Below are 23,923 nucleotides of genomic sequence, written 5' to 3'. Positions count from 1 at the left end.
GAAATCAGCTCCTTAGACACCAAAGATGCTGTCGAGAGTCTGCTTTATTTTATAGCAGCCATTTTACCTCTTTTGCATGCAAGAATATCTCAGGTCCTTCTCCCTGCCTGGAGTTACTGGGATGTTCTCCACTGAGATTTCCATTACAGCTCCAGGATTGTTGCACAGCAAATTTCGCTTTCAATATTTTTTCTCTGTTATCATGCTGAAACCTGTTTTCTGAATTTGAAGTGCTAAGTTTTTAGTCTGCATCTGCTTGGGTCACCCTAAACCATGTATTTAGCTTTTCCTCTGCATGCCTGTCAGCCAAATATTTTAGACCTCTGTGTTTCTCCAGCCTCATGACTGATGGTCTTTGAGACTTCTTGATTCTACTTTACCTTGGTTTGTCATCTTAAATTATTTTACTTCATCTTTTGTATTGCTGATACTCTTCTCTGAGCTGTTTGCCAGCAGCTTCCTGCTTATGATGTACTTAGTGTTACTCTAGCATAGTGAGTTTCATATCTATCTTAAAAAAGAAAAAAATAGATGAGACAGAAGAGCTTCCAGTCTGTTTTTAATGTTTCCTTTTTACTTCTATTGCAACATTGTTTCCTGTGCAAATTTCTTCTCTGAACATTCAGAGCTTGGTACAAGACACCTGTTCCTTAGGAAAGTTATTTTCAGTGACAGAGGTTTCTTTTTTCCCAAAGTTCAGCTTGTTGAATTCTGCTTTTATTTCCATGATTGACTTTCCCTTGGTCTCAGGAAGATACAGGTAGATGAAAATTGCTGATAAAGCAAGGATTCCCAAAAAGATAAGGAAGCAGAAGGGTCCAAGGTTATCCTGCAAGCAGAAATGCGAGACAATGTAAGGAAAACAAGAAACTCATTTCTATTTCCCTGCCCTTTAGTGCAAGCCTGTGTATTAGAAGTTCAAATTCAAAGGTGTGGTCAATACACAATCCAGGACAGGTATCAAACCAGGAGTTTCCACTGGTCATGTTTGACCTGAGTCCAGCTGCTGCTCCTCTGACAGGCCTGGGGAATTTCTGAGTGGGTTTGGTATTTGGACAGAGCTCTAAGCTTTGCATGGCATTACAGTTTATTGCTATTATTTTGCCCCCTGTCAGCATTCAGAAATAGATTAGCCTGGAAAGAAGGATCCTGTTAGAGTCACTTACAACAATTACTGGAAAAATCATCCCAAGTACGAACAGTCCCATCCAGTTGATGCAGCCAACAATCAGAAAGGCTGATGGTCTGTATGACTGGCTGAAGATTTCAACCATCACAGATATAGTGGCTCCAGCTGAAAAAACAAAGTCAAACACACACCAGGTTTATTCATTTCCTTGCTTCTGCTGAAGTTCCTCCCAATGGCAGTGGAAGAGATGACAGACAGGCAGAAGAGGTGGCCTGTTGGTAGGTGGCCTCTGGTATGAGGGTGAAAGACCTTGATTCCAGAAATGGAATACAGCAGTTAATTTAGGTTCCTCTTGTATGTACTGGACTCCTTTTTCTGGTATCAGTGGATCTGTGCTGCTCCATATTGCATTGGTAGTTGTTATTGGTGCAGTGATTTATAAAACCATCTTCCCTTTTGGATCCTGTGGCCATTTTCACCTGGAGTATGTTGGTAGGCATAAGCTTAACTTGTTAAATTATCGAAGATGATTACTATAACGTACCTGGCAATGCCTAGAATCCTGTTTTTAGCTGAGTGATTTAGAAATTGTTTTGAAATTTCTATCTCACATCCTCTGGAGAAGATGATACTGTATTTTAAATTATTTAGATCATGTGATCAGCAATAAAATTTGAGGCATCTGTATCCTTTTACTGTGTCCCACTTGTATGTGTCTGCCCTTCCCTCTTTAATTTTCAGAACTCTTTTAGCAAGGCACTAGTCTGTTCTTCCTCTGCCAGTTGTGTTGCCAACCAATACAATACAAAAGTTCCTCCCAGCAAAACCCCTGATGTACTCACATGGTCCAATTCCATAGAAGACAACGAACAGAAAGATCAAGATAACGCTGAAGTAATGCATCCAGAAAAATCGATGCTAGAAGTGAGAAACCAGCGATATCAAACCATTACACACACGGCAGAATAGCAGAGCTCTGTATTTTCTGCCACTGGCTGAAGTTTTTATACATACTCTGCAAGTTAAGACCAGAAAGGTGGGCTGGTGCTGAGGAAGTGGCCAGAGAGCTGCTGGCTCTTACCTGCAGTGACAGGGTCATGGTAAGCAGTGCTAGCACAGAACACATCAGTGTGTATCCGCCCCATAGCAGCACCTTCCGCCCAAACCGGTCTATAAGGGTGCTCTGAAAAGCAGAAAACATGATCATAAATCCCAGTTCTCAAAGGAAAGAATTCCTCCTCTCTCCATGTCTTCTTTGAGGAAGATTTGTCTGCGTAATAGCCATAGATCAATGTCATTTGAGAGTCTCCTAATTCCTAATGAATTTGATTCATTTCTTCAAAAAGGAATTCATTATTAATTGAGCTGTGTTTATTAGTCAATCAGGCTGTCATTAGGCAGTTCCCTCTCTTGCATGCTGGCATATGTCAAATTGTGCCCACATACATACACACATCTAACCCAGAACATCAGAAAATTATTATTTTGCAGGAAAAAAAAGTGAGTCCAAAGATATACACTTGTGCAAATAATTTGGGAAAAAAGCTTCTTTTTATCCTGCATGTGGTTTTGCAGAAGCAGGAAGATGTGGCTTAGGTTATGCAAAATTTCCCTGAGCCTGGTTATAAGAAAGAAAAAGCGGAGTTGTTGACCACATTAAATTTTTCCTTCAAATGCAACTCTGAAAAGACTTACACACAGTATAGAGGATAAGCACTCACACAACCCAACTCCCAGGGACACATATGGGATAAGGTATTCTTCAAACTTGGCTGTGTGGAATACTTCAAAAGAATAGAAGTATATCTGAAAAATGCAAAGAGGAAATGCACCTGTGAAAAAAGTGTTGCAGTTGAGATACAGTTCTAAGCTGGTTAATAACATTGACTTTGAGGGGTTTGTAATGCTGCCTAGCATTGTCTCTTGTTCTGAGGATAAGAGAGCACTCAACTGCATTGATTCCACAGAGCTGCAGTGTGGTCATGACAGTCATCAAAATGTAAAGTTGCCAGCGCAGAGATCGTTCTTTTATTACTTCAAGGACACGCAAGGTTTTTGTGCTCGCCATTGCACCCTTCTCCTTCATAATGTCATCAATTTCTGCTTGGTGGTCTCCTTCCCCCCAGAGCTTCCTGATGGCTGTAGGGGAGAAAGAGGGAAGTGAATTATTCTACCAGGATAGCTCCTTCAGGAGTGGTTGCATTAAACCCTTTAGTCTGCCTGTCCATTGGTGTAGGTGCTGGTGCTGGTGCTGCTTGTGCCATCTGGTTGCTGCAGGGGCAGTGGGCAATTGGAAGGATTTTGTCTCTCTGGTTGTCAGCATAGCACAGATTTCTAATGTGGAGTTTACTTAACTGTAAACAAAGTAAATATTTAAGTACATTTTATTTAATAATACAAAAAAAGAGCACTGCCACATCATTTCCTTTAAAGAAATAAAGCAGTGCCCACCAAGGTGGGAAATGTTAGGCATGCTGATACACATCTATGTTTCTTGTCTTCATGGACTAAATGAGGCTAAGTGAGGCCCAGGTTAATACAGACATATTGTCATAGGTACCTCAACTGTTGTATGTGAAACTGCCTCTGCTCCATGGCACTGCAGTGTGCACTACAGTTCTGCCCTGCCTCTTGTCTTCTGCAGAGGCTGTAACAGAGCAGATGAAGTGAAGTAAGTGAGGAAAGCAGACACTCTACCTTTCCTGCAGGCTTCCTCATTACCCTTCTGTATCAGGAGGTAGGATGGTGAATCAGGGAAAAATGGGAGGGTAACCAGTTGAACCAATGCTGAAAGTCCACTAGATGCTAACAACCATGGCCACAAAGCTTCGCTTCCTAAAATCTCCCTGGAAAGTGTATGTGAAACAAAATTATGCTGAAATAATGGAATGAATGTTCAGGAAGCTTTTCTGAGTGATAACAATTGCTCAGATTCCATTCAAGGGTGCACTGGAGCTAACCCCTGAATTTTAATTTGGCAAATTTCACAAATTTGGCTATTTTTATTTCTGAAAAATTATTTTAAAATAATTATTTGCTATTTTGAAAATCTTTCTGAATATCATTGGAACCCAGGATAATGTCTAGAGAGATGATGAGATTTATTTGACCACTGCTTGGCCACAAGACCAAAGCATCTAAGACTTTTCATGTAAGTGCAATGGATTTTGAAGGGGAAGTCTCCTAGTAGAAAGAGTGTGGAAATAAGAAGAAATCAGATTATGAGAAAATAATTTTCTGCCTTCTATATTTAAAACTATGTTTCCCTTAAATATGATCAATATTTTTCTTCTGCTATAAGCTAAGTCATGTTTTGGGGAGGATGAGAGTGTTTCTCAGTCACTGACTAGATGACAGAGTAAAAAAACATTTCTACTTTTAGTGCAACCTGATAGAAAGATTGGAGAATTTACCGTAGTCCAACAACCTGTCCTGTGAGTTTTCCCAGGGTCAGAAAAACAGCAACAGTGGAGTTGGTAAACCCACGCAACTTCTTGGGCGAAATCTCTCCTACATACTGAGGATGTATATTGAGAGAAAAACCTTGAACATAGAAGAGGATAAATGACAGTTAAAATATTTAGAAAAGCTTAACTTTTTGACCATCGTCTCATATTGTTTCCATTCACTCTGGTATTTAGATTACAATTTCTTGCAAAAGAGATGATATCTTTCACTTTCATTGAGTCCCTGGTATATTTGCTTTAAAAATCGTTTTTCAAGGATGGCTGTAGAGACAACCCTGGGATGGGAAGTCAGGGGGCTGCAGGCCTTGCAGGCCATAGGGGCATGAGGACATACCTGAACCAATGCCATAGAGAAAGCGCCCGACTAGAATCATCTCAAAAGATTTGGCAGTCTTACTGAGGGCCATGAAGAGTGCAGCTACCAACATGATCAGGTTGGTGAACATCTGGCACTTTTTCCTGAAAAAAAAAAAAAAAAAGACCTTGAAAATTTAGTGTGAAATGAGAAACTCTTGTATTCTTTTGACTACTCTTGCTGCAACAGGAAGCATGGTACAGCCATTCCTACTGTTTTGAGGAATGACTGAAATAATTTCAACTTTGGATAAAATGGTTCTTTAGAATTTTAGGATCATTTAGATTTGAATTAATTAATTTTTTATGTTAGAATTTAAAGAGTTGGAACTCTTTCTCAGCATTTTTACAGTACAAGTGGGGAAAAAGATTGAAGAACTGGCCCAGTTTGTCATCAAGATTTTTAAATGGCTGTAAGTCCTCATAAAATGTCAGGTTGTTCCCCAGAAATAGTCTGAGTCCACAGGTCCCGCTCTAGAATGGCTCATACTAAAGCCACTCTTGGCTAAATGGGTGATCTGAGATGGCAGACAGAGTTTTTTAGAGGCATATTTCATTTCAAAAGTCACTCTGTGGGAATCATGGGCTGGTGTGCTCACCACCCTGGTGTCTCAAAGTCTTTTGCACTCAGATGTTTTGCTGTGACAATTGTTAGACAAGAGCCCTCTTGCATACATTAAGGATTCATAGATACTCTGCGTTTAGGCTGTGATTCAGTGGTTAGGCTGCCATGTGTTAAATAACCCATGGGAGAAGTGCATGATCTTGTTTCCAGTCTTGGGAGACTCTCTGTGTGTGGGATCAGGCAGTGTCCCACAAGAAATTTCTTGGGGGCACTTACCTGTTAGGAAAGAACACAATTGCAGGCAGGCTAAGATGGTTTGTTGAGACCCAAATGAGGGGCCTCTGGATCAGTGTGTTGTGGAGCAGATCTTTAAGTGGATCACACCAAGAAGATATGTTTGCCAATTTCTCTGCAAATGAAATTAGTGGTGTTACACACAAGTCACCGAGAACAGACCAGACTGGTGAGTAATCCTTCCTTCATCCAGTGGGAAAGATAGTTTGGAACTGACTTTCAGTAAGATGTGATGCCTAGGTTTTAACTTTTATCTTTTCCTGATTCTATACTGCTTAGAGTGTAACTCTGAGGTTTCTTGTAGCTTGCTAATTTCTGCTCACTTGTGCTAGGTAGACGTAACAAAGCCTTTCCAGGCCTTCTCCCCAAGGTCACCCAGACTGTCCTAGGCCCAAAAAGCATAATCCAAAGAACTTCTAAGGGGGGCCAGCGGGGGAGAAATTACATCATTGAACTGAAGCTTTAACTGGAGAATTAACCCTGATATGCAAATGAACCAAACCTATAAAGGTGTGAAGAACTCGTGACCTGTCATCCACCTTGGGGTCCATTTTTGGCAATAGCCTGTGGCTCCCAGGGTGTACCTTTGAAGGCCTTTCAAATAACCACCTATCTTATTCTTTTCCTCCTGTCCAGTCACTGTGTCTGGGAGGCCTCTTAAGGCATCAGATGGATTGCCAAAGACAGAGAAGTCTCTTGGACATTAGTTTTGGTGCTGATTATATCTTTGCAGTGAAGTTACAGGCAATTTATTTTTTTTTCCTCTCTCCATATTTTCATTGGAGTAGATCTGAATATTTAATGTAATAACACCATCCCAAAATGAGTGTATTTAAATGGAAATCTGACTCTTCTTTGTCACATAAGGATATTTTCCAGGTGTTTGAGTAACTGCATATAATGCGTTACAACACAAGACACACAGCTCCTTTATTGGAGTTTGTAAAGCTTGGGAGGTCTTTATAAGAGTGATAGGGGACCTTGAAGAGAATATGATTCTATGCCACTGTTCCCAGAGGCATTGATCTGGTGATGTGATGATGACTGCAGCCTTTACAGAGCACAGTTCCATGGGGAGGACAGATAAATAATGCTTGGAAAAGTGGATGTGCCAGGAAACCAAATCAATTGTCTTCAACAGGGCTGCTTCAACCAAAAAGAAGAGATTTATTTGTCCACCTTGGTATTTCCCTGTATTTTTTGATAGCTGAGCTGTTACAAAAAACACTTACTTCCTGTATTTTGTAGTCAGGTAGCCACAGCAGAGGCTTCCCAGGAGTCCTCCTATCCCATAAACAGACACAATGAATGACCACAACAGCATGATTGTCTCAGGATGGAGGGGAGAGCCATGTCGATCTATCCAGGTTTCATTAATAAACTTCCTGATGTACTGAAAATAAAACGAGATTTGGCTGGATAATGGGTGTAAGATCTGTTCATGTTTGGCTGTTGTACTTCAGGTCAAGCCTGTGGTTCTAATATTAGACTTATTTTGAGACTTTTTTAGTAAAACAAGTTTATTAAGATCACACTGAAAAATCTTCAAGTCTGTATCAGTCAGGAAGCTTCCTGGCAAGCATGCTAAGAGCTCATTTTGTGCCCTCCTTTGGGTGCTTGTACACTACATGGCAAGAGCTTATTCAAAACAGGAAATGCTATCCAGTTCTTTAAAGGAGAAAAAGTTCTCTACACATGTGATATTACTGTTAGCCAAAGAAAAGGCTAAGATATATCAGCTGAATGCTCAGTAAGTTTGGGATTTATGGGAGAATGGAGGGCTCAGGCTCTCACTTTTGTGTTTTCAGGCTCAGGGAGATGGCTACTTACCACAGAAGGATAGTTGATGACAGAAATATGGAATCCATACGGGAAACTACCACCAATTCCCAGCACTAAGATCATTTGAAGTAGTCCCCGGAACTGAACCTGCAAAGCAAAAATCAAATGCTCCATCAGCTTCTCACTACTCTAGTTTTGTGCAAGGCCAGAGACTTTGTAGACTGGTCCTTCCTCTTTGTCCACTCCAGATCCTTTTAAGTTTAAACATTTTTCAGAATCTCTCTAATTTGCTGCCAAAGCACGACCATCAGCCACAGTGCCATAGCAAACAACATGCTGGTGTAAGGGTGATAATCCATCACTCTGCTTGCGAGAAGGAAAAGGAGCTTGAAAAGATGTCTCAATAGTGCAACTCTTGCTGTATGCCTGCAACATCTGACAGGTTGGCTGGATAAAGGTGTCAGTCCTGGATGCGGGGAAGAAGTAATCAGTTTCCTTGTCTGCAATCGACAGTAACCAATGTACACCAAACCATAATGTATGATGATACATATCATTTCTTCCCTTTTTAAGATTATGGAATCTCTTGATGGATTATATTAACTATCTTTTGATGAAGTGAAGAAAGGAATTAATTTAAAGGTTTATGTCATGATTTCTTAGGCTTTTGCTGTACCATTAATATATTAATTATTTTAGGAAGTAATCAGAGTGCTTAATATTGTTTTCAGTAATTTAGAAGACAAAGTAAAGTAGCATAGTCAGTGGTGGAACAGCCAGAGCTGTTGTTAGATCTTAAATTCATTTCATTTCATTTCATTTCATTTCATTTCATTTCATTTCATTTCATTTCACTTTATCTTGTTGTGTAGAAAAGGCGATGCAACGTGATCTTCATGCCCCAAGCCTCACTGCTCTTTGTGATGTTTAAACACAGAAAGGAAAGACGATCTCCGTAACAAAGGAATTTAAAAGCTTTAAAGAACCTGAATCTCTAGTATTATGTTGTCTTTGTCCTTGTAAGTCAGAGGCCTGAGAAGATGTGAGCAGATACTCACCAGGTTGGAGAAGAAGGCAACCATCTCCTATGGAAGAGCTGAGGCCTGTTGCTCACTGGCTGGTACCTGCCAAAGGAACCGAATGCTCACATTATACAAGAGCGGTATCAGTGAACTAGTCTCATGTTACTGAAGTTAAATTTTACTTCAGAGGTTTTGGAGTTAATTACACATATTTAGGCTGTCGTACAAAGTTTAGGATTGCTGGATTAAATATTTCAACCAACGGTTATATCTAGCCCACATAAACAGGATGGTGTCTCTTGCAGGAAACCAGTATACTTCATGAACTCTGTCTTCTGCTAGGGGGACAGGGGACCAAGAAAACAATTTTAAACAGGATTTCCATCATCATAACCTGCTCAGTTTTCAGTATAAGTGAGAAACATAGAGACAAAGTTCTCTCTTGGGAATCTTAAATGGGGCTTGGACAGTGAACTCCAGGACTTTGACATGTAATAGGAAAGAGCTGTCCTCTCTTCAGGGGACGGCAACTGGAGCACATCGTAACTTAATCATTACTGGAAGGAATTGAACTACTCTATGATTTTGAAGTGGGGTGCAAACTTAACAATTCTACAGTGGCACACCAGGCTTGACCACCCAAGTATTTAGTAGATGATTTTGCTTTTCTAGTAGAGACAAAGATTCATCATGCACAATTTTGTCTGGCATTGCCACTAGTCAGTATAATTATTTCTGTGTCTGCAATGAAAAATAAGGTTGTTTTGAAACTGTTTTGTAACCTCCACAGCTGGATTGATGTCTGTTTCTTCTGAGAGAAAATTCTGAGGCTTCAACTTCAGTAATTCCACAATTATGAGGGTCTTGAATGTATTCAGTTGGTAAATGGCTTCGTTATCACTTGCCATTTACACGTCAGTTAAAGGAGAGGATGAAGAAATCATAAAGGGCTTACTTGATGCAAGCAGGCATATTTACTAGAAAATATTTCATATGCAAAGCATATTGCCAGATTCTATAGCTAATGTTTGAAATATAGTGTATGGCACCACCCAGCCATTTCTTCTGCCACTTTCAGACCTCATCATGACTTTGCTGTTGATTTGTGCTGAGAGTTCATGGAGGGACTTCTTTTCAGTTTAAGTTCTCCAGCAGATAAGCTGTTGGTCGAGCATAAATGAGACTGTCCCTTTGATGCTAAGAATTAATTTCCTTTTCTATAAAGTTACACAAAGTTGAAGCAACATGATGTGCATCTGACAAAGGGACAAAATTCCATGTTAGCTGCTGGTATCTGCCTTGCTCAGATAATAATTGTGGGGACACACAAAATAAGGCAATAACATGTAGATTTCAGCATGGGGCACTCTTTTTCAAATGCAGCCTGTTGCACATATTTTCTTATGTTTTACTTTACCCACTTCTACTTAGGGTATTTATACATATTGGAACTTACACTTTTGGCTCTTGAACTTTAATTTAGGATTCCTACTTTGGGTAGGTTGAATCTCCCTCCCATAACTCCCTTACTGTGTAATGTCTTTTACATTTGTGGTGGTTAGTGACTGTACTGCTTGTGTGCTGTTATTGCTTAGACTGTTCTGAGGCCCCCTTTATTAGATGTGCAGTAATTAGTCCTAACAAGTAGTTAGCAGATATCTTACAGATATCCTTTAGTTAGATTTGTGCTCAGGACAGTAAATCTCACAGTATCCAGTCATTTAATCATTCATCTTGCAATTTTACAGTCATGTGTGACACACATACCCAAAGCTGTGCTAAGCCTTCCTTAATATAGATCCATATTTTTTGTGTCCAGCTGACAGAAGTTCACTGATACATTTTTAAAGTTTTTATATCTGCCTCAATTAGTAATTGAGATATATCTTATCTATCAGCTGATGTCTCTGGAAGAAAATGTGCATGTATGGTTCCTGAATTACTGTTCTCTTTGTCCCTGTCACCTCCCATGTATATTTGAACCATACCTTGTGCTGTTTCATCCTTGACCACACTGTCCCCACAGCACACCTCTTGCTCCACTGAGCACAGGCAGAGGGTGACCTGTGCTCCACATGGCTGTTCCACTTCATTGTCACAGTAATGTTCCATAGGGCATCGCTTGCTTCCTGGGAAGGGTCTTTTGAGGAAGGCTTTCCTAAATAACATCTAATAAATAACTGAGATCAGAGAAGTGACTCAGTAGAGAGTCTCTCAGCAATGCTACACAATGCCACTCTGCTCCTGTTTCCAAAGATTTCAGGGACTGTTGTAATGGAATTGTGTTTTCAGAATGACTGGTAGGGAAGAGAGAATTCTGTTTTGCAAAAATTTGGTATTTCTTTTCTGTATTGGTAGCTGTCTCCAGATGACTGGTAGTTTTTAATCATATTGCATGTATATGGAACACTACGAATTACTAAGTTTTCTGACTTTAGGACACTTCATGTTTCGTAGATATATAGTTCTATTTATGTAGTTGCATTTAGTGACATATCTGAAGTGTCACTCAGTACTAAAGGCAGGAATAATGGAAGACCCCAATCATGGAAGGATATGCACACCAGCTACCCCTGAGGAGATCATGATGTGGGCAAAGAAATGCTTGTGGAAGCCAGAAGTTTTATTACAAGGCAATCCGCCATTTTTATTATGGTTACAATTTGCAATTAAAATTAAGTAGCAGTTAAGATGAACAATTGAATTCTTATTTTGAATAACCTTATTTGAGTTGAAGTAAATATGCCAGTCAAAACAACAGCAGAGGTAAAACCACTTATTTTACTGTGCAAAGTTTGGACTCTAAATTGTATAGTGTTCTTCACAGTAAGCCTTAGTTTTGTTCATGTTCTTCCTAATAGTATTGCTTTCCTTCTATGACCGTGTGAGCCTCTCACTAATAGAGGGAATCATGCAGAATATTAGACACAGTCTAAAGAAAAGCCCCATGGGCCTGTATATTTCAAAAAAAGTTTCTGATTAAATCAGTTCCAGTCTGAGGTGGTTCTTCTGGGGTAAACTTGTTCCAGTTAGCTGAATGTCACACAAGGAAAGCAGCAGTTCAATTGCTGTGGGATTCACAGCCCTTCAGATATCTGTGGGAATTCTGTTCCTGGAGGAGGAGCTACAGACTTGATATGACAGCAGTGATGGGCAGGATAGCACAGGGTACCTAAAATGGCTGTATGTGCTTGGGGTTTATGGTGACTGGATTCTACCCATCAGTCCTTCAGCTCTATTGCTGCTGAAAGGCAATCTGAAATGGTTGAAGTCTGTCAAACTAGATACTACCCAAGGACAACATGGCACTGTGCATGGGAACCTGGCAAGGTTTGGTTATTCAGTTGAATCTAGAGAAACAAAGAATTTATCTCCTATTCCACTAAATTTTTTCTTTAATCTGTTATGGATTGAACGCTAGCCAGAGATAGCAAGCCAAGAACTTCACTGTTCTCATTTCAATGCTGTAAAAACATACTCAGAAATCATAGAGAGAGAGGATCACAGATCTTTCCTTTCTCTGTGGTCAGCAGAGTGTTTATAAATTCTACATGTAGTTTCAGTGTGTATTATTTGCTCTGCTAAAAAGAGATTTATACATCAGCACATTAAGCCAAAATGCTCATGATTCACATGAGTCTATCCAGTTAATATCAGCCCTTATCCCTTTTCACAGTGGAGTGCTTGAGAAAGAAGCTGGTTTGGCAAAATGGGAACCTTGTAAGTGACAGATAGGAAAGATGACAGTCCATCTGGAGCAACTTGTTAGTCAGAAAATGGCAAATGTCTTTTTTTCTACTTTTTTTACAAAAACCTGACTCCCCCTTATGGCCGGTCAAAGCCTGGTGCAGAAGGTATAATCCTCTGTGACATGATTTGGAGTTGCTGGAATATGCTTGTTTTTAAAGTTTAGCTTATTGAATTCTTCTGTGATTTCCATGATTGATTTCCCTTTTGTTTCTGGAAGGAACAGGTGGATAATTATCCCTGAAGTGAAAAGTACCACCATAAAGATGAGGAAGCAGAAGTGCTTGAGTCTTTCCTGTGGGGAAGAGCAAAGTGAGAAAGAGAGCAAGGTGAGCATACCTTTGCTTTAGTCACTTTCTTGGCACATTTTTTGTATTTGGGTACCAAAGTATTGTGAATTTGATAAGGAATTCTTTCAACTTTGACCTCTGACAAATATTTCAGTCTGAGTATTGGGTAAATGAGGGCCCTTCAGCTGTGAAAGTGGAGTTGGGAGAGCAGGCGCCAAGAGCACCCTAGACTGACAGCACTGTCACCTCTGCTGCTCATCCTCCTGCTCCCATGGCTGGCTGGAACTGAGTGCCGTGCGAGTGTCCCAGGCAGAGGCACTCACCACAATGAACGGGAAGGTTGTGGCAATCACAAAGACTCCCAGCCAGTTGAGAACTGAGCCGACCACAAAGGCAGGAGGTCTGCAGGAGAGCTTGAAAATTTCAACCCTGGTGGAAACCGTGGCACCACCTGAAAGGAAAGAAGAATAAGAATTGCTACTTGTTGATGTGTTTGGCTTCAACATTTGGATTGTTACTGTTACACAGTCAGCAAATAGATGCTACTATCATGGACTGGCATGAGTATGAGAATTGTGTAGTGACACTGAGCATGTTGCTCTTTTTTATAAAAGAAAATATTTGTCGCATCTAATAAACTGCTAGACATCAGTTTATTAAAGTGGTAAAATACTCAAATAAACTTCTGAGGAAATCCAAGAATTAAGTATTTGACACTTGAGAAAGCCTGACATCCTCTCATGAAAGAAGATGTGTCAGGACGGAATGACAATTATTATTGCTAAAAAGAATTCCCAGTGTGATTCTTCTAGATCACCAATGAGTGATCTTCCCAGATTTACTTCCTGGGCATTTCAGTTATGTTTTGAAGTCACAGAACTTCAACTGTTTTGAGTTAGGAAAATAATTCAACCCTGCCATATGAGAAGGCAAATATTTTGAAAATTATTAGCCGTTATAAAATAAAATTTAACGAGTAGCAGGCAATAAATGCTAGGAAAAACTTACTCCAAAATTGGTCTTCTGCACTGCTGTCTATGTGGGATAAGATGTAACATTACACAACACTGAATTTAAAAGAACTCTTGCTTTTCTTTTTCTCTTTTTTTCCCAAGCATTTAAAAAAAATTTTTTACCCATCTGCTTTTGCTCTATTTTTGCTGTATTTTTCCAGTGTGTTGCTTTCCTCTTGTTAGAAAAACCCAAACCTGGTGGTACTGAATTTTATGTCCAATGAATAATTGGACCCACAATGTTTAAATGACTACAAGATTATGTTAAATGAATTTACTTATACTAGATATTGTGGAATATAATGCAGTATTTTCCTAACCCTATTAATAAACTCACATGACTCAATTCCTTTATTTCCTTTGATTGAGAACTTACCTGGCCCAACAGCAAAGACAACTGTAAACAGGATAATGAGAGCAAGGCTGCAGTATGGCATCCAGAAGTACCAGTCCTGGGGGAAAAAAGTCCGTAACAAACTTCTGGTTGAAAACTGTTAATAGCCCTGGGTGAGGAATGCTCCTTCTTTACCAGCACTGTCACCTGAAGAAAGACATATTCAGTGTGTGGGAACCGAGAGATGTGAGTGCTTTGCTCTATGGATGGAGCAGTTGAGGTCTTTGTTAGGTGAGCAGAGATGCAGGTCTGCCAGTGCAGAGCAGCCGCAAATCTAGGAAGGCTCCAATTCAGCGAAGTCTGAAGAGTACTTTTGCACCCTGTGCTTCTTTCTTTTTGACCTCATAGTGCTTCCTCTGATCCTTAGAGATATAAGAAGGACAAATCACATCTTTCTTCACTTTTGTTAAGTTATAGATTTAATAACTAGTACTGAAAAAGAGTTTTTCTAGATTTTAGTCAAGGAGAAATGAGACTCGATACTTTAGGAAAAAAAGATTTCTCTCTCTTGTGTTTGAGAGCCTTCATGAATGGAACAAAACCAGAAGTCTGCTGCCACCTTGCTTCCAGGCTAATTTTACAATGTAGCTGTAGAGCTCCGGGTGAGTACTGATAACCCAGGTGATTTGCTTCTGAAGAAGCTACAGCAATGACTCAGAAGTATCATTGCTCGAGAGGCAAACTGGTCTCCAGTCTGTGAACAGGTAGTGGTTTCCCACAATTATCTGCAGCAAAGTTCAATTTCAAATTAACTGATGCAAAAGGTCTGGGGTTTTGTTGTTACTTGTTAAAAACAGCATGAATAGAAAAGGCCATTTTCCTAGGACTGTCTTGTGATCTGTGCTGGCTGGTGTTTGGTGATTGCAGTCTGATGAAGTCAGGAACCAGTCTCCCAGTGTTTTACATGCTCCTTGCTAAGGTCATGGGATCATATCGAAAGGAAGGCAGGAGTACAAGAGACTACTGGCTAAGAGAGAGTTTAATCCTACATATAGACAAGCTTGATTTAAGCCTCACTTTCCTTTCTCAGTAGCATGGTCCTGCCAGTGAGCTTTAGGTCAGAAATAGAATGGACAGAGAAATCTGCTGTGAGCAGTATTTCCTCACCTGTAGGGAGAGAGTCACGGTGATAGCAGCTAGCAGTGAACCCATGATCCAGTAGCCTCCTTTTAGGAGCACTTTCCTGCCCAGTCGCTCAATGATGGAGCTCTGAAGGACAGAAATCACATCAGTGTCAGTGCTGGAGAGCAAAGTGTGTCCCATTCCCCTGGTAATGTGACTTACACAGACTACAGCAGCTACGAGTTCAGAGAGTCCAATAGAGAGGGTCATATAGGAGGCCATTTGTTCATCAAAGCCAGCTGCCTGGAGGACTTCAAAAGTATATAAATATATCTGGAAAAAAAACCCATAAAACCGTAAGAGAAGAAAATTATTGATTTCTTACCCAAACCTGTGTGACACTGCCCTAGATGTGAGCTGCTAGTCAGGGAGCATGCATTTCAGCTTTGGAGTGATCTAGAATTCTGCACTCTTTTTGGTAGTATTCACTTTATCAGAAGACAAAAATATTATAAAATGTAATTCATTTATTACTTAATTTCATAAAAGATAAAATACTGGGATAATTGGACATCCAGCTGCTACAATGCAATTAGGTTTGAAGAATCCTGATTTAGATGCTTTCAGAAACACCCAGGTTTCTGAAAAGGTATCATGTTTTCAGAGCCCGTCCAAAAACATCATTGTAGGATATTCTCAAGAAAGAAGAGTGCAGGTTATGGAGTCACGAGGGGGTAAAACAAACACCTTTTCAATTATCTCTGCTAGTGCTTGGAGATATGCTGAGGTGATAAAGATGCCAGTTTAAGCTGTGTTAGATTCAGCTGTATATTTCCTTTACAGATGCTGCTGCATTGTGATGTTAGAGGTAGGAGGGTCATGCAGGCAATTACAAAGCTGTGTCTTCAAAAGGATCCCAGAAAAGTGCTGCTGAGAGGAAGAGCAGAGCTGCAGAAGCTGCAGGACAGGGAGCATGTTTGTTGTTAGCTTTAAGGGCAGAGTGAGAAGACTGCCATCCCAACATCTCAGGGTGCTAGGAGCCAGGGGACAAATAGCAGCAGTTGCAGCGAGCAGCCACATAAAACTGCAGATTTTGCCAGTAGAGGGTGGGCTCACTTTTAAGAGCGAGTTCCTGAGCCCTGCAATGACTCCCAAAGGTGGCTGTTCAATGAGCCTAACTAGAGAGGAAGGTAATTCCAGCAAGGACCAAGAGCTGGGCAGAGAGATGTCACACAGAGAGCCCAGACAAGCTTTGTGGCTGCTGCTGCCCTGTAGAAGGGCTGGCAGACAGCAAGGTTTGGTCTGAGAAGCCTGAGAAAAATGGAGGAAGCTCCTGTGAGCCATGATGTCTTGGGACTTTAAGGGGGAAATACACTCAACTGCATTGATGCCACATAGCTGAATTGTGGCGGTCAGAATAGCTGTCATGTACAGCTGCCAACGGAAAGCTGGTTCTTTCACTAGTTCCAGGACACTCAAGATCTTGGTGTTTTTCATTGTTGCCTTCTCTTTCATGATGTCATCAATCTCTGCTTGGTGTTGGCCTTCACCCCAAAGCTGCCTTATGGCTGTGGAAAAGGAGAGTGAGACCTGCCGTGTTAATTCGTCTCTGTTCCCCAAGGAGTTTTCTGAGTAGGTGATAGAAGTGCCTGGCAGCTCAGTGTGCGTGGGCTGGGGCTGTGCTGAGAGGCAGAGATGTCTTATAGGGCGTTCCAGACTCCTGATCCCCTCCTGCATAGTGGGACCCGCTGTGACAGAGGGGCCTAGTGGGGTGCACAGTGGTTCCTTCCCTGCCCATGGGGCCACTTTTCTGCCTTCCTCCTTCTCTCAGGGTGTGAGCAGGGTACACAGCCAACAACCAGAGTTAAGGGGTGCCCAGTGGAGCCCTGCAGTGCAAACAGCATTTTTCACTTATCATTTGGCATTAATCATCAGACTGACAGTGCAGATGGTATCAGCTGAATGCAAAAGGTTTTGTAATACACAGCTGTAGAGGGAAGTAGTTTAATGTTCTATGTGGGGACTACAACAATAATGGACTTATTAGGTATTCAAAAAGCCATGTTGGAAATGAGCAGGGAGAAGTTTTGTCCTATTTATTTCTTTCCATATGGGGAAAGCAAGCATCAAAAAATTATTCTAAGTCAAGTGAGGAACAGGAACCTGAAGCTCTCAGTTACCTTTTTTGCAGCCTTCCTGGTCTCCTGCGTGCATGAGGAGATATGGTGGGGACTCTGGGAAGAAGGGAAGTGTGACCAGCTGGACCAGTGCTGGGAATCCACAGGAGGCCATCAGCATGGGCCACAGGGACTGGCTGCCCAGCAGCTCCCTGGTGGGGATAAAATGTGTGTGTAGAGTAAAAGTTCATTGCATTGGCTTTGAGGAGAGAAAGGAATGGATGGAAAAGAAGAGGAAGAAGCAAAAGGTTGAAGGGATTCAGAAATGAATTGTGTTGGTAATCAATTGCATTATACCTTTGTCCTGAAATTTGCCCCATGACTTTTCCCAATGACCAAAAGAAGGAGGAAGTAGAGTTTGCAAATCCACGTAGCTTCTTAGGGGAAATTTCTCCAACATATTGGTGATGTAGAGGAACACAAAGACCTTGAGGTGAAGAGAGAATTATGGGAGAGAAGAAAGAAGACGTAACAATTGGAAATAAAACTGGATGTAAATAATTAAGCATTACAGAATACAGCTGTATACCTCAACCCACATATGAGACTTTTCAGGACTAGATTTTTTAACTGTTTCTACAAAAGTATTGGTTGTCGTTGCAGAGTGCAGTTTCCTGATCTTAAGAAATGTAGTTTTCCCTTTAAAGTGTAGATGTAGCCTCATCATAAGATCTCCTGTGAGCCTTAGCATATTTTAGAGGACACAGAGTATGCAAGTGCTGAATAACTAATCACTTTTTAGCAGTAGTTAACCCACATAATCTCAGCCTTTTCTGGCATAATGCTATTGAAGAGCTGTATGGTAGATTCATGGCAAATTATCACATGCAGTGCTATAGTCAATATTGATTTGTATGTGATTTAGATGGAGATATGAGTATTTCTTTTCTGCTATCCAGCAGTAATTTTTTTATTTCAGACACAGTTGATGTTTCCAGTTATTAACTCAGACATGCTGAATACTAGTCTGGGAACAGAAGCTTGTTTCTCATGTGGTGGTCACAGCCCCTTTCATCTGTTCCAAATGCAACATGTTCTTCTCTTGGCTGTATGCAATGTCAAAGCAATCTCTTTTGATTGCAATGTTTTTAACAAAAATCAGGTTTTTGAATGAGGCATGATACAGATTCTAGACCAGAGCAGGGCCCCTGTGGTTAAGCTGTTCTCAAAATACAACCATAGCTCTTCAACACAACCATATGTCAGAGAAGCAGTGTACCAAATCTGGTTATTTGAAAAATAGGCATTAACTTCTAAGTTGACTCTTCAATAAGTTAAAATAGGCATCCCAGTGAATATGCAAACAATGGAAAAGCAAGTTTTGTGTAGGGGAAAAATACAAAAAAATACCTATACCGGATGTTTTTCCTGCCTGTAGTCTACTTGCCAGGAGTGATTTTGGTTTATTAAGCCCAGATCTTTGTATTAGTCCCAAGGACTTACTATTGGGATTACTCCCCTTTATGAAAATACTAGCTTTAAACCATATAATTTTCAGTACTGCCCATCAAATTTAAGAAAATACTATAAATTCCTTTTCCTTCAGAAAAACACCTTGTTTTGTGTGGTAGCAAAACATTTCTGACAGCTCTGAGTATTTATACACTTTGCAAAGCTGAATTTCATTTGGTGTCAGTGAAATTAGTAACAAATTTGCTCTTTATAGCTGGGTGTTATAGAAAATCTTCCTACGAAACACCACTGACTTTAATATTTTCTCTTCTTTGTGGGGGTTTATTATTTACTTTGAATAAAGATGTAAAATTTTGTGAGATCCTGCTGACCTGTGGGAGAAATCACTCACCTGCACTTACTCCACACAGGAAGCGTCCAATTAGAATCATCTCAAAGGACTGGGCTATTTTACTGCAGCCCATGATAGATGCTGCCACTATCATGAGCACATTGTTGCACAAGAGACATTTCTTTCTGTAAGTGCAAGAAAATGAAAAGATTTTTTGTAACTCAGAAGGGAAATGGCATTTAATGCCATGTAGGAAGTCTTGGCTGAAGTTGTCTTGATAGTTTAGTGAAATTACACATACGTGGTCCAGGCCAAAATAAGCACTGGGTACTCTGGACTCCTGGTGTGCCTTGGCATATGGCTGGACCTGGGAGTTTGGGAACACTTCTGGGTTGTGTAGGCAGAGAATAGTCTGAAAGCTTTTCTGCACTTGAACATCCATTGTGAAACACATTATTGTAGCACCAACAAGGATCTCAATGCTTCTTTATTTTGAGTAGCACTTCCAAGAGCCCATTCTGACTTCAGCCAGGTGCTGCCTTTCCTTATTGCTGAGATTAACCCAATCTGAGTAACTGTGCGTGGTGGGACAGGCTGGCAGCACAGCTGATTAGTCCATGCCACAGGACATCAGCAGGAAGCAGGAAAATCAGCTGACACCACAGCTAAGCTGGCTGTGCTACAGCCATGGCAGTCTAAAAGTCTGTCTCATTTAAAACCTCAACTATCATTTTCTTAAGCTAAGATTCAATTGACACATTGTCTTTAAACATACATACTTGCCAAATTTGACAGTGAGGTATCTGCTTCCTGAAGAACCGAAGAGACCTCCTATACCAAAGATGGACACGGTGATAGACCACAGGAACAAGAGGTTATCCTGTTGGATGGGATAGCCATATCGCTCCAGCCAAGTTTCATTGATGAAAGCCTTAACATGCTGAGACAGAAAAAGAATTTTCATTAACAATACCTGTGACAGCAGTGCAGGTATTTTATTATACTTACAAAATAATTTTGTTGCTTCAGCTGAAGTTACTATTTCATATAGGCTTTAAAATTGTGTGTTAGCTAACAGACATAGTATAACAGAGTGTGCTATGCTCATTCTGCCATTAAAACTTCAGTCTTTGGGTTTTTTATCCTTGAAATCTGAGGAACTGAGGCATGGACTGGTACTAAAGAATAGTGTAAACAGTACTACAAAGTTCTGCAAAGGAGTTATGGATTTTCTCTCACATACCTGCCAAGAATGCCGCATTACACAGTGCCTGTTCAGTGCAATTCCTAAATACCTTTTCACTCAGAACTTAGTGCTGTGAAGCCAGAAAATAATGTTTTTCCCATAAGGTGATGTCTACAAAATAATGATGTCTTCCCTCTAGACTTTAGTGCCTTTAATGGAAGTTTTACCTGTGATCAGTGGAGAGATGCAGGCATTTTTCTGGAGCGGGGCTTACTTGTTCTACTTTTCTGTGGGGATGGATAACCATAAAAATACCAACTGAAACCACCGGAGTAGGCGCACATGCTGTAAGATTTTTGGGGAGACAGATGCCACCCTACTCAGTGTGTGTCTTCCGAAGAACAGTTCTATTAACAACAACTTGCAGATCTCTTTTTTCGTCTCTTTGCAACACTTGGACGTGTTTTGCTTTTCATGATAGCATAGCATAGCAAATGGGAAATGAGAGGACAATACTGTGATTAAACCCTTTCTGAATGCCAGAAGAGCATCCTCAGTCAGCAGCATAGACCCCGTGTTCTCATTAACCAGTGTGTCATGTTCATCTTTGCCTACCTGAGACATGTAGGTGATAGCAGAAATTTGAAAGCCAATTTGGAATGTACCACCAATCCCTAGGACAGTGATCATTCGAAAGAGCCCCTGGTACTGTACCTGCAGAAGTAGAACAAAATCTTCTTAAGGTTGTAGCCACATTAGGCTGTTCTCACCATGTGTCTTTCATTCTCCAGAAACATGTCATTTGTTCAGGGTATTTTCAGGTAGGAATGTTCCCTCTGCTTGCCCTGGTGTGAGATGTCCATCCTCCTGTGATTTCCCTACATCCTACTCAAGGAAGTACAGCTTCCACAAACATCTTTGTCAAGGCACCACAGCTGCTAGCAACGAGTCCCGTTCCCTGCTACTCAAAACTTCTGCCTACCATGTCTTGCACTAAATAACCAGCTGTATTTAACAACCCACTTTTATTTGTCAGGTAAGCAAAGCAAATTATGTTTGTAGTTAAGAAAATATTTTCCAGTCAATTAAAACATTTGACACATTAGCATATTGATAAAAATATGACAAAGAGGGATGGCAGAGCACATGAAGTGCTGTAATACCTTAAAATAGTGGGCAGAACCACTTCCAAGATGCTTGTAGTGAATGGAAGCCTTGTTGTTCTTAGCAAGATACTGATTTTATTTTCCTTGAGACCCCAGTAGCACACAAAAATGTCACAGATGTAAATACCCCACCAAGTACTTACCAGGTTTGATAGGAAGCCGGTCATCTCTGGCTGAGGGCTGATTGTCTGGTGTGTGATGTGTCTTTGTCATTACAGCCTTGTGTTCCTCTGTCTCCTGCCTGCTGGTACTGCAGTGGGAATTTGGCTTCAGGAATCAGAGTTAAATTTTTACTATTTCATCTTCACTCACATTTACTTCGACTGGCTAAAGTTAACACTGCCAGATTAAATATTTCAGGAAATAATTACATCTAGTACAGTCTCCAGGGGGAAAGTTTCAAAGCAGAGGAAATTTGCATCTGGGGACTAGTGAGGGCTTTGGGAAGGGAAACAAGAAAAGTTCAGGCAAAACAATGCAAACAGTTTTCCAGGAACAGTAAAATGCTATGATACAGACTGGTGCATGTATCTGCCATAATCGATAGAAAGCAAGCAGCTGGTACAAGGTTTAGGTACTGTTATTTATTAATAAGTAAAGTATGTGGTGTTCTGTTTCAGATTCTTTGATACAGTAAATATTGTAATTAGAAGAAAAATAGGCAAATTTCAAAGCCTAATTTTGCTGTTCTGGCCTTATGAATCAGTTAGACTGTGCTGAGGAAGGGTATTTGTTGTCTGGTGTTTATAGTGATGTTTGTCGACCAGGTGTGATGAAAAAGCAGTAAGAGACTGAGATTCATGGAAGCTGGCAAATAAGATAAATATGCCCTAATGAATTGGAATAGGACCACTGGGATCTTACTCCCTCAGGTTTTACCTTTGACACAGATCAGTTCCAAAATCAGTGTTTCAGGCATTGAAAAATTACCTTTGACTCCCAGAGGCTCCTTTCTTGTGAGGTAAAGCTTACTGTAGCTCTATGTAGATCCTGCTGGAGCCAGCACTTGAAAAAAAGAGGTTGGTTTACCTGGGGCTTTCACGTGTGGTTGATGCCCTGTGCTGTTCCTGCCTTCAGTCTTCTGCTCACTCTCCTCATGCCAGGGGACTGTCCCCTGCCCCCAAGGCCTGGGGTGGGGGCAAATGGGGCAATGGGGTTATACTGAAGCCCTCAGTAAATGCTCAAGCTCACCCTCAGGACTTGTGCTTTCAGTTTATAAAACACAGAATGCAATTATTTACAGATTTATTTATCACTGCAAATATGGTGAGTATAAATAAATGAGAAAAAAAATGCATGTTAATATTAAAACCTTGGTTACTCGTGTAATTCCAACTATTGTCTTTGTAACTGCATAGCAAATGCTGTTTATCCTGGCTTGCAATAGTGTTTAGAATGAGTTAGCATTTTTTGTGTTTTCTCTTGAACACTGACAATATAACTACTTGCACATCTCTTGGCTATCGTTTGAAAATGTTAATGTTTCCTTTTCACTATGTGTTTTTTCTCAAATTGTAGTGAGGTGTAGGGAGGCTATGTCAAAAGGATTCACCCCTTGAAAATAATTACTGAGGACCTCAAACAGCAGCAAATTCCACCAGCTCACAGTGAAATTTCTCTTACATTTTAAAGGGGTTTCTGGTAATTCTGAGCCATGGTACTATTTCACCTTATTAGCAATTTTAGGAAAATTTCATTCTAGGAGCTTACTTCTTGGATTTTGTCAAGTCAATGAAATGGACCGTTTTTGTTGAAAATCTCACCTATATTCTTGAAAAAGTTGCTACACTGGAAGTTGTGCACAGTTTCATGGTTAAAGAATTATTACCGAGTTAAGGAGATCTTGTAATTTTTTTTTTTTTAATAGAGCTGTAAGAAATGCTTGTTGTGAAATGGACAAACACATGAAACCCACCCTCATGAGATGTGTCAAGCAGTTTTATCTAAAGAGCTGAAAGTCAGGCTAGCTTCTAAGCCAGCTTGAGCCACACTAGATTGCTCATTGTTGATGACTGAAGCCATCTTCAGTTTAATTTCGCAGTGAAACTCAGTGGTTTCTTTTAGATTTGACTTGGGTTTGTTATAATCTAAAACTCAAAATGAAATTTTGAATAACAAAATTGTGGAGACTGGAACTAAAGGAGACATTTAGGTACAAAACATGTTCTAAGTGAAATCTAAGAGTTTCACATAGCACATATTTTATGTTACAATCACTTATTGATTGTAGACTTCTCTCAGATTTTCAAGGTGATATGAGAGTGACTCTCATTCATGAAGATTCCACTTGTGTATGTGAAAAAATATTTATATATTTTCCCATAATAGAAAACAATAATTTGCCTTTGTTTTGCAGTCTGCAAGCATCAAGGTCTTTTATGACCTTAATACATGGTGTTTCTGCTGACCAGCTGGTGTAGGTGATAGTTCCTCAAAAGAAGTACTTCCTGTAAAGGAATGAGGTCTCTTCCTAAAATCTGAAGTGCCAAATTCTTTGATTATTTTCATAACAAAGTTCCCCTTTGTCTCTG

The 23,923-nt window shown here is 40.3% G+C and overlaps 2 protein-coding genes across 6 annotated transcripts; both read right to left on the bottom strand.

Moving 5' to 3' along the window:
• Window positions 1-542: 542 nt before the first annotated feature.
• LOC138119406 (solute carrier family 2, facilitated glucose transporter member 11-like) lies at window positions 543-10,787 on the bottom strand. 4 transcript variants are annotated; one of them, XM_069031261.1, is made up of 13 exons: window positions 10,602-10,787; window positions 8,650-8,715; window positions 7,640-7,738; window positions 7,042-7,202; window positions 4,931-5,055; window positions 4,543-4,672; window positions 3,827-3,975; window positions 3,081-3,268; window positions 2,825-2,935; window positions 2,211-2,312; window positions 1,972-2,047; window positions 1,167-1,294; window positions 543-829 (listed from the first exon to the last, which is right to left on the bottom strand). In XM_069031261.1, the coding sequence occupies exons 2-13, from the start codon at window positions 8,671-8,673 to the stop codon at window positions 623-625; spliced, it is 1,500 nt and encodes a 499-aa protein (XP_068887362.1). In that variant the 5' UTR covers window positions 8,674-8,715; window positions 10,602-10,787; the 3' UTR covers window positions 543-622. The 4 variants fall into 4 exon arrangements, with proteins under 4 accessions (XP_068887362.1, XP_068887363.1, XP_068887360.1 ...); XM_069031262.1 differs by lacking the exon at window positions 7,042-7,202 and having other exon boundaries at window positions 10,602-10,785; XM_069031259.1 differs by lacking the exons at window positions 8,650-8,715; window positions 10,602-10,787 and having other exon boundaries at window positions 7,640-7,765.
• A 447-nt stretch (window positions 10,788-11,234) lies between these two features.
• Window positions 11,235-22,438, bottom strand: LOC138119408 (solute carrier family 2, facilitated glucose transporter member 11-like). 2 transcript variants are annotated; one of them, XM_069031267.1, is made up of 13 exons: window positions 22,422-22,436; window positions 21,536-21,642; window positions 20,842-20,940; window positions 19,820-19,980; window positions 19,101-19,225; window positions 17,594-17,723; window positions 17,300-17,448; window positions 16,500-16,687; window positions 15,342-15,452; window positions 15,165-15,266; window positions 14,040-14,115; window positions 12,974-13,101; window positions 11,235-12,655 (listed from the first exon to the last, which is right to left on the bottom strand). In XM_069031267.1, the coding sequence occupies exons 2-13, from the start codon at window positions 21,557-21,559 to the stop codon at window positions 12,449-12,451; spliced, it is 1,500 nt and encodes a 499-aa protein (XP_068887368.1). In that variant the 5' UTR covers window positions 21,560-21,642; window positions 22,422-22,436; the 3' UTR covers window positions 11,235-12,448. The 2 variants fall into 2 exon arrangements, with proteins under 2 accessions (XP_068887368.1, XP_068887369.1); XM_069031268.1 differs by having other exon boundaries at window positions 12,567-12,655; window positions 14,040-14,204; window positions 22,422-22,438.
• Window positions 22,439-23,923: the final 1,485 nt, after the last annotated feature.

The sequence above is a fragment of the Aphelocoma coerulescens genome, chromosome 15 (assembly GCF_041296385.1).
Source record: "Aphelocoma coerulescens isolate FSJ_1873_10779 chromosome 15, UR_Acoe_1.0, whole genome shotgun sequence".
NCBI lineage: Eukaryota > Metazoa > Chordata > Aves > Passeriformes > Corvidae > Aphelocoma > Aphelocoma coerulescens.
Note: the sequence above shows the minus strand (reverse complement) of the source record. Positions and strands in the feature narration are given on the sequence as shown.

Bases quoted from the DNA above. Each gene is read 5' to 3' on its own strand.
- LOC138119408 (XM_069031267.1), bottom strand. From the start codon at position 21,559: ATGACCGGCTTCCTATCAAACCTG. The intron at 15,453-16,499 runs GTTGAGTGTATT...TTTTTTTTCCAG, and splicing joins AGCTATGTGGCATCAATGCA to ATATATTTATATACTTTTGA. The intron at 14,116-15,164 runs GTGAGGAAATAC...TTTTTCCCCCAG, and splicing joins CCGTGACTCTCTCCCTACAG to GACTGGTACTTCTGGATGCC.
- LOC138119406 (XM_069031259.1), bottom strand. From the start codon at position 7,765: ATGGAGCATTTGATTTTTGCTTTGCAGGTTCAGTTCCGGGGACTACTT. The intron at 2,313-2,824 runs GTAAGTCTTTTC...TCTGCTTTTCAG, and splicing joins GCTTATCCTCTATACTGTGT to AGCACCCTTATAGACCGGTT. The intron at 830-1,166 runs GTAAGTGACTCT...TTCTGCTTGCAG, and splicing joins TGATTTTTCCAGTAATTGTT to GATAACCTTGGACCCTTCTG.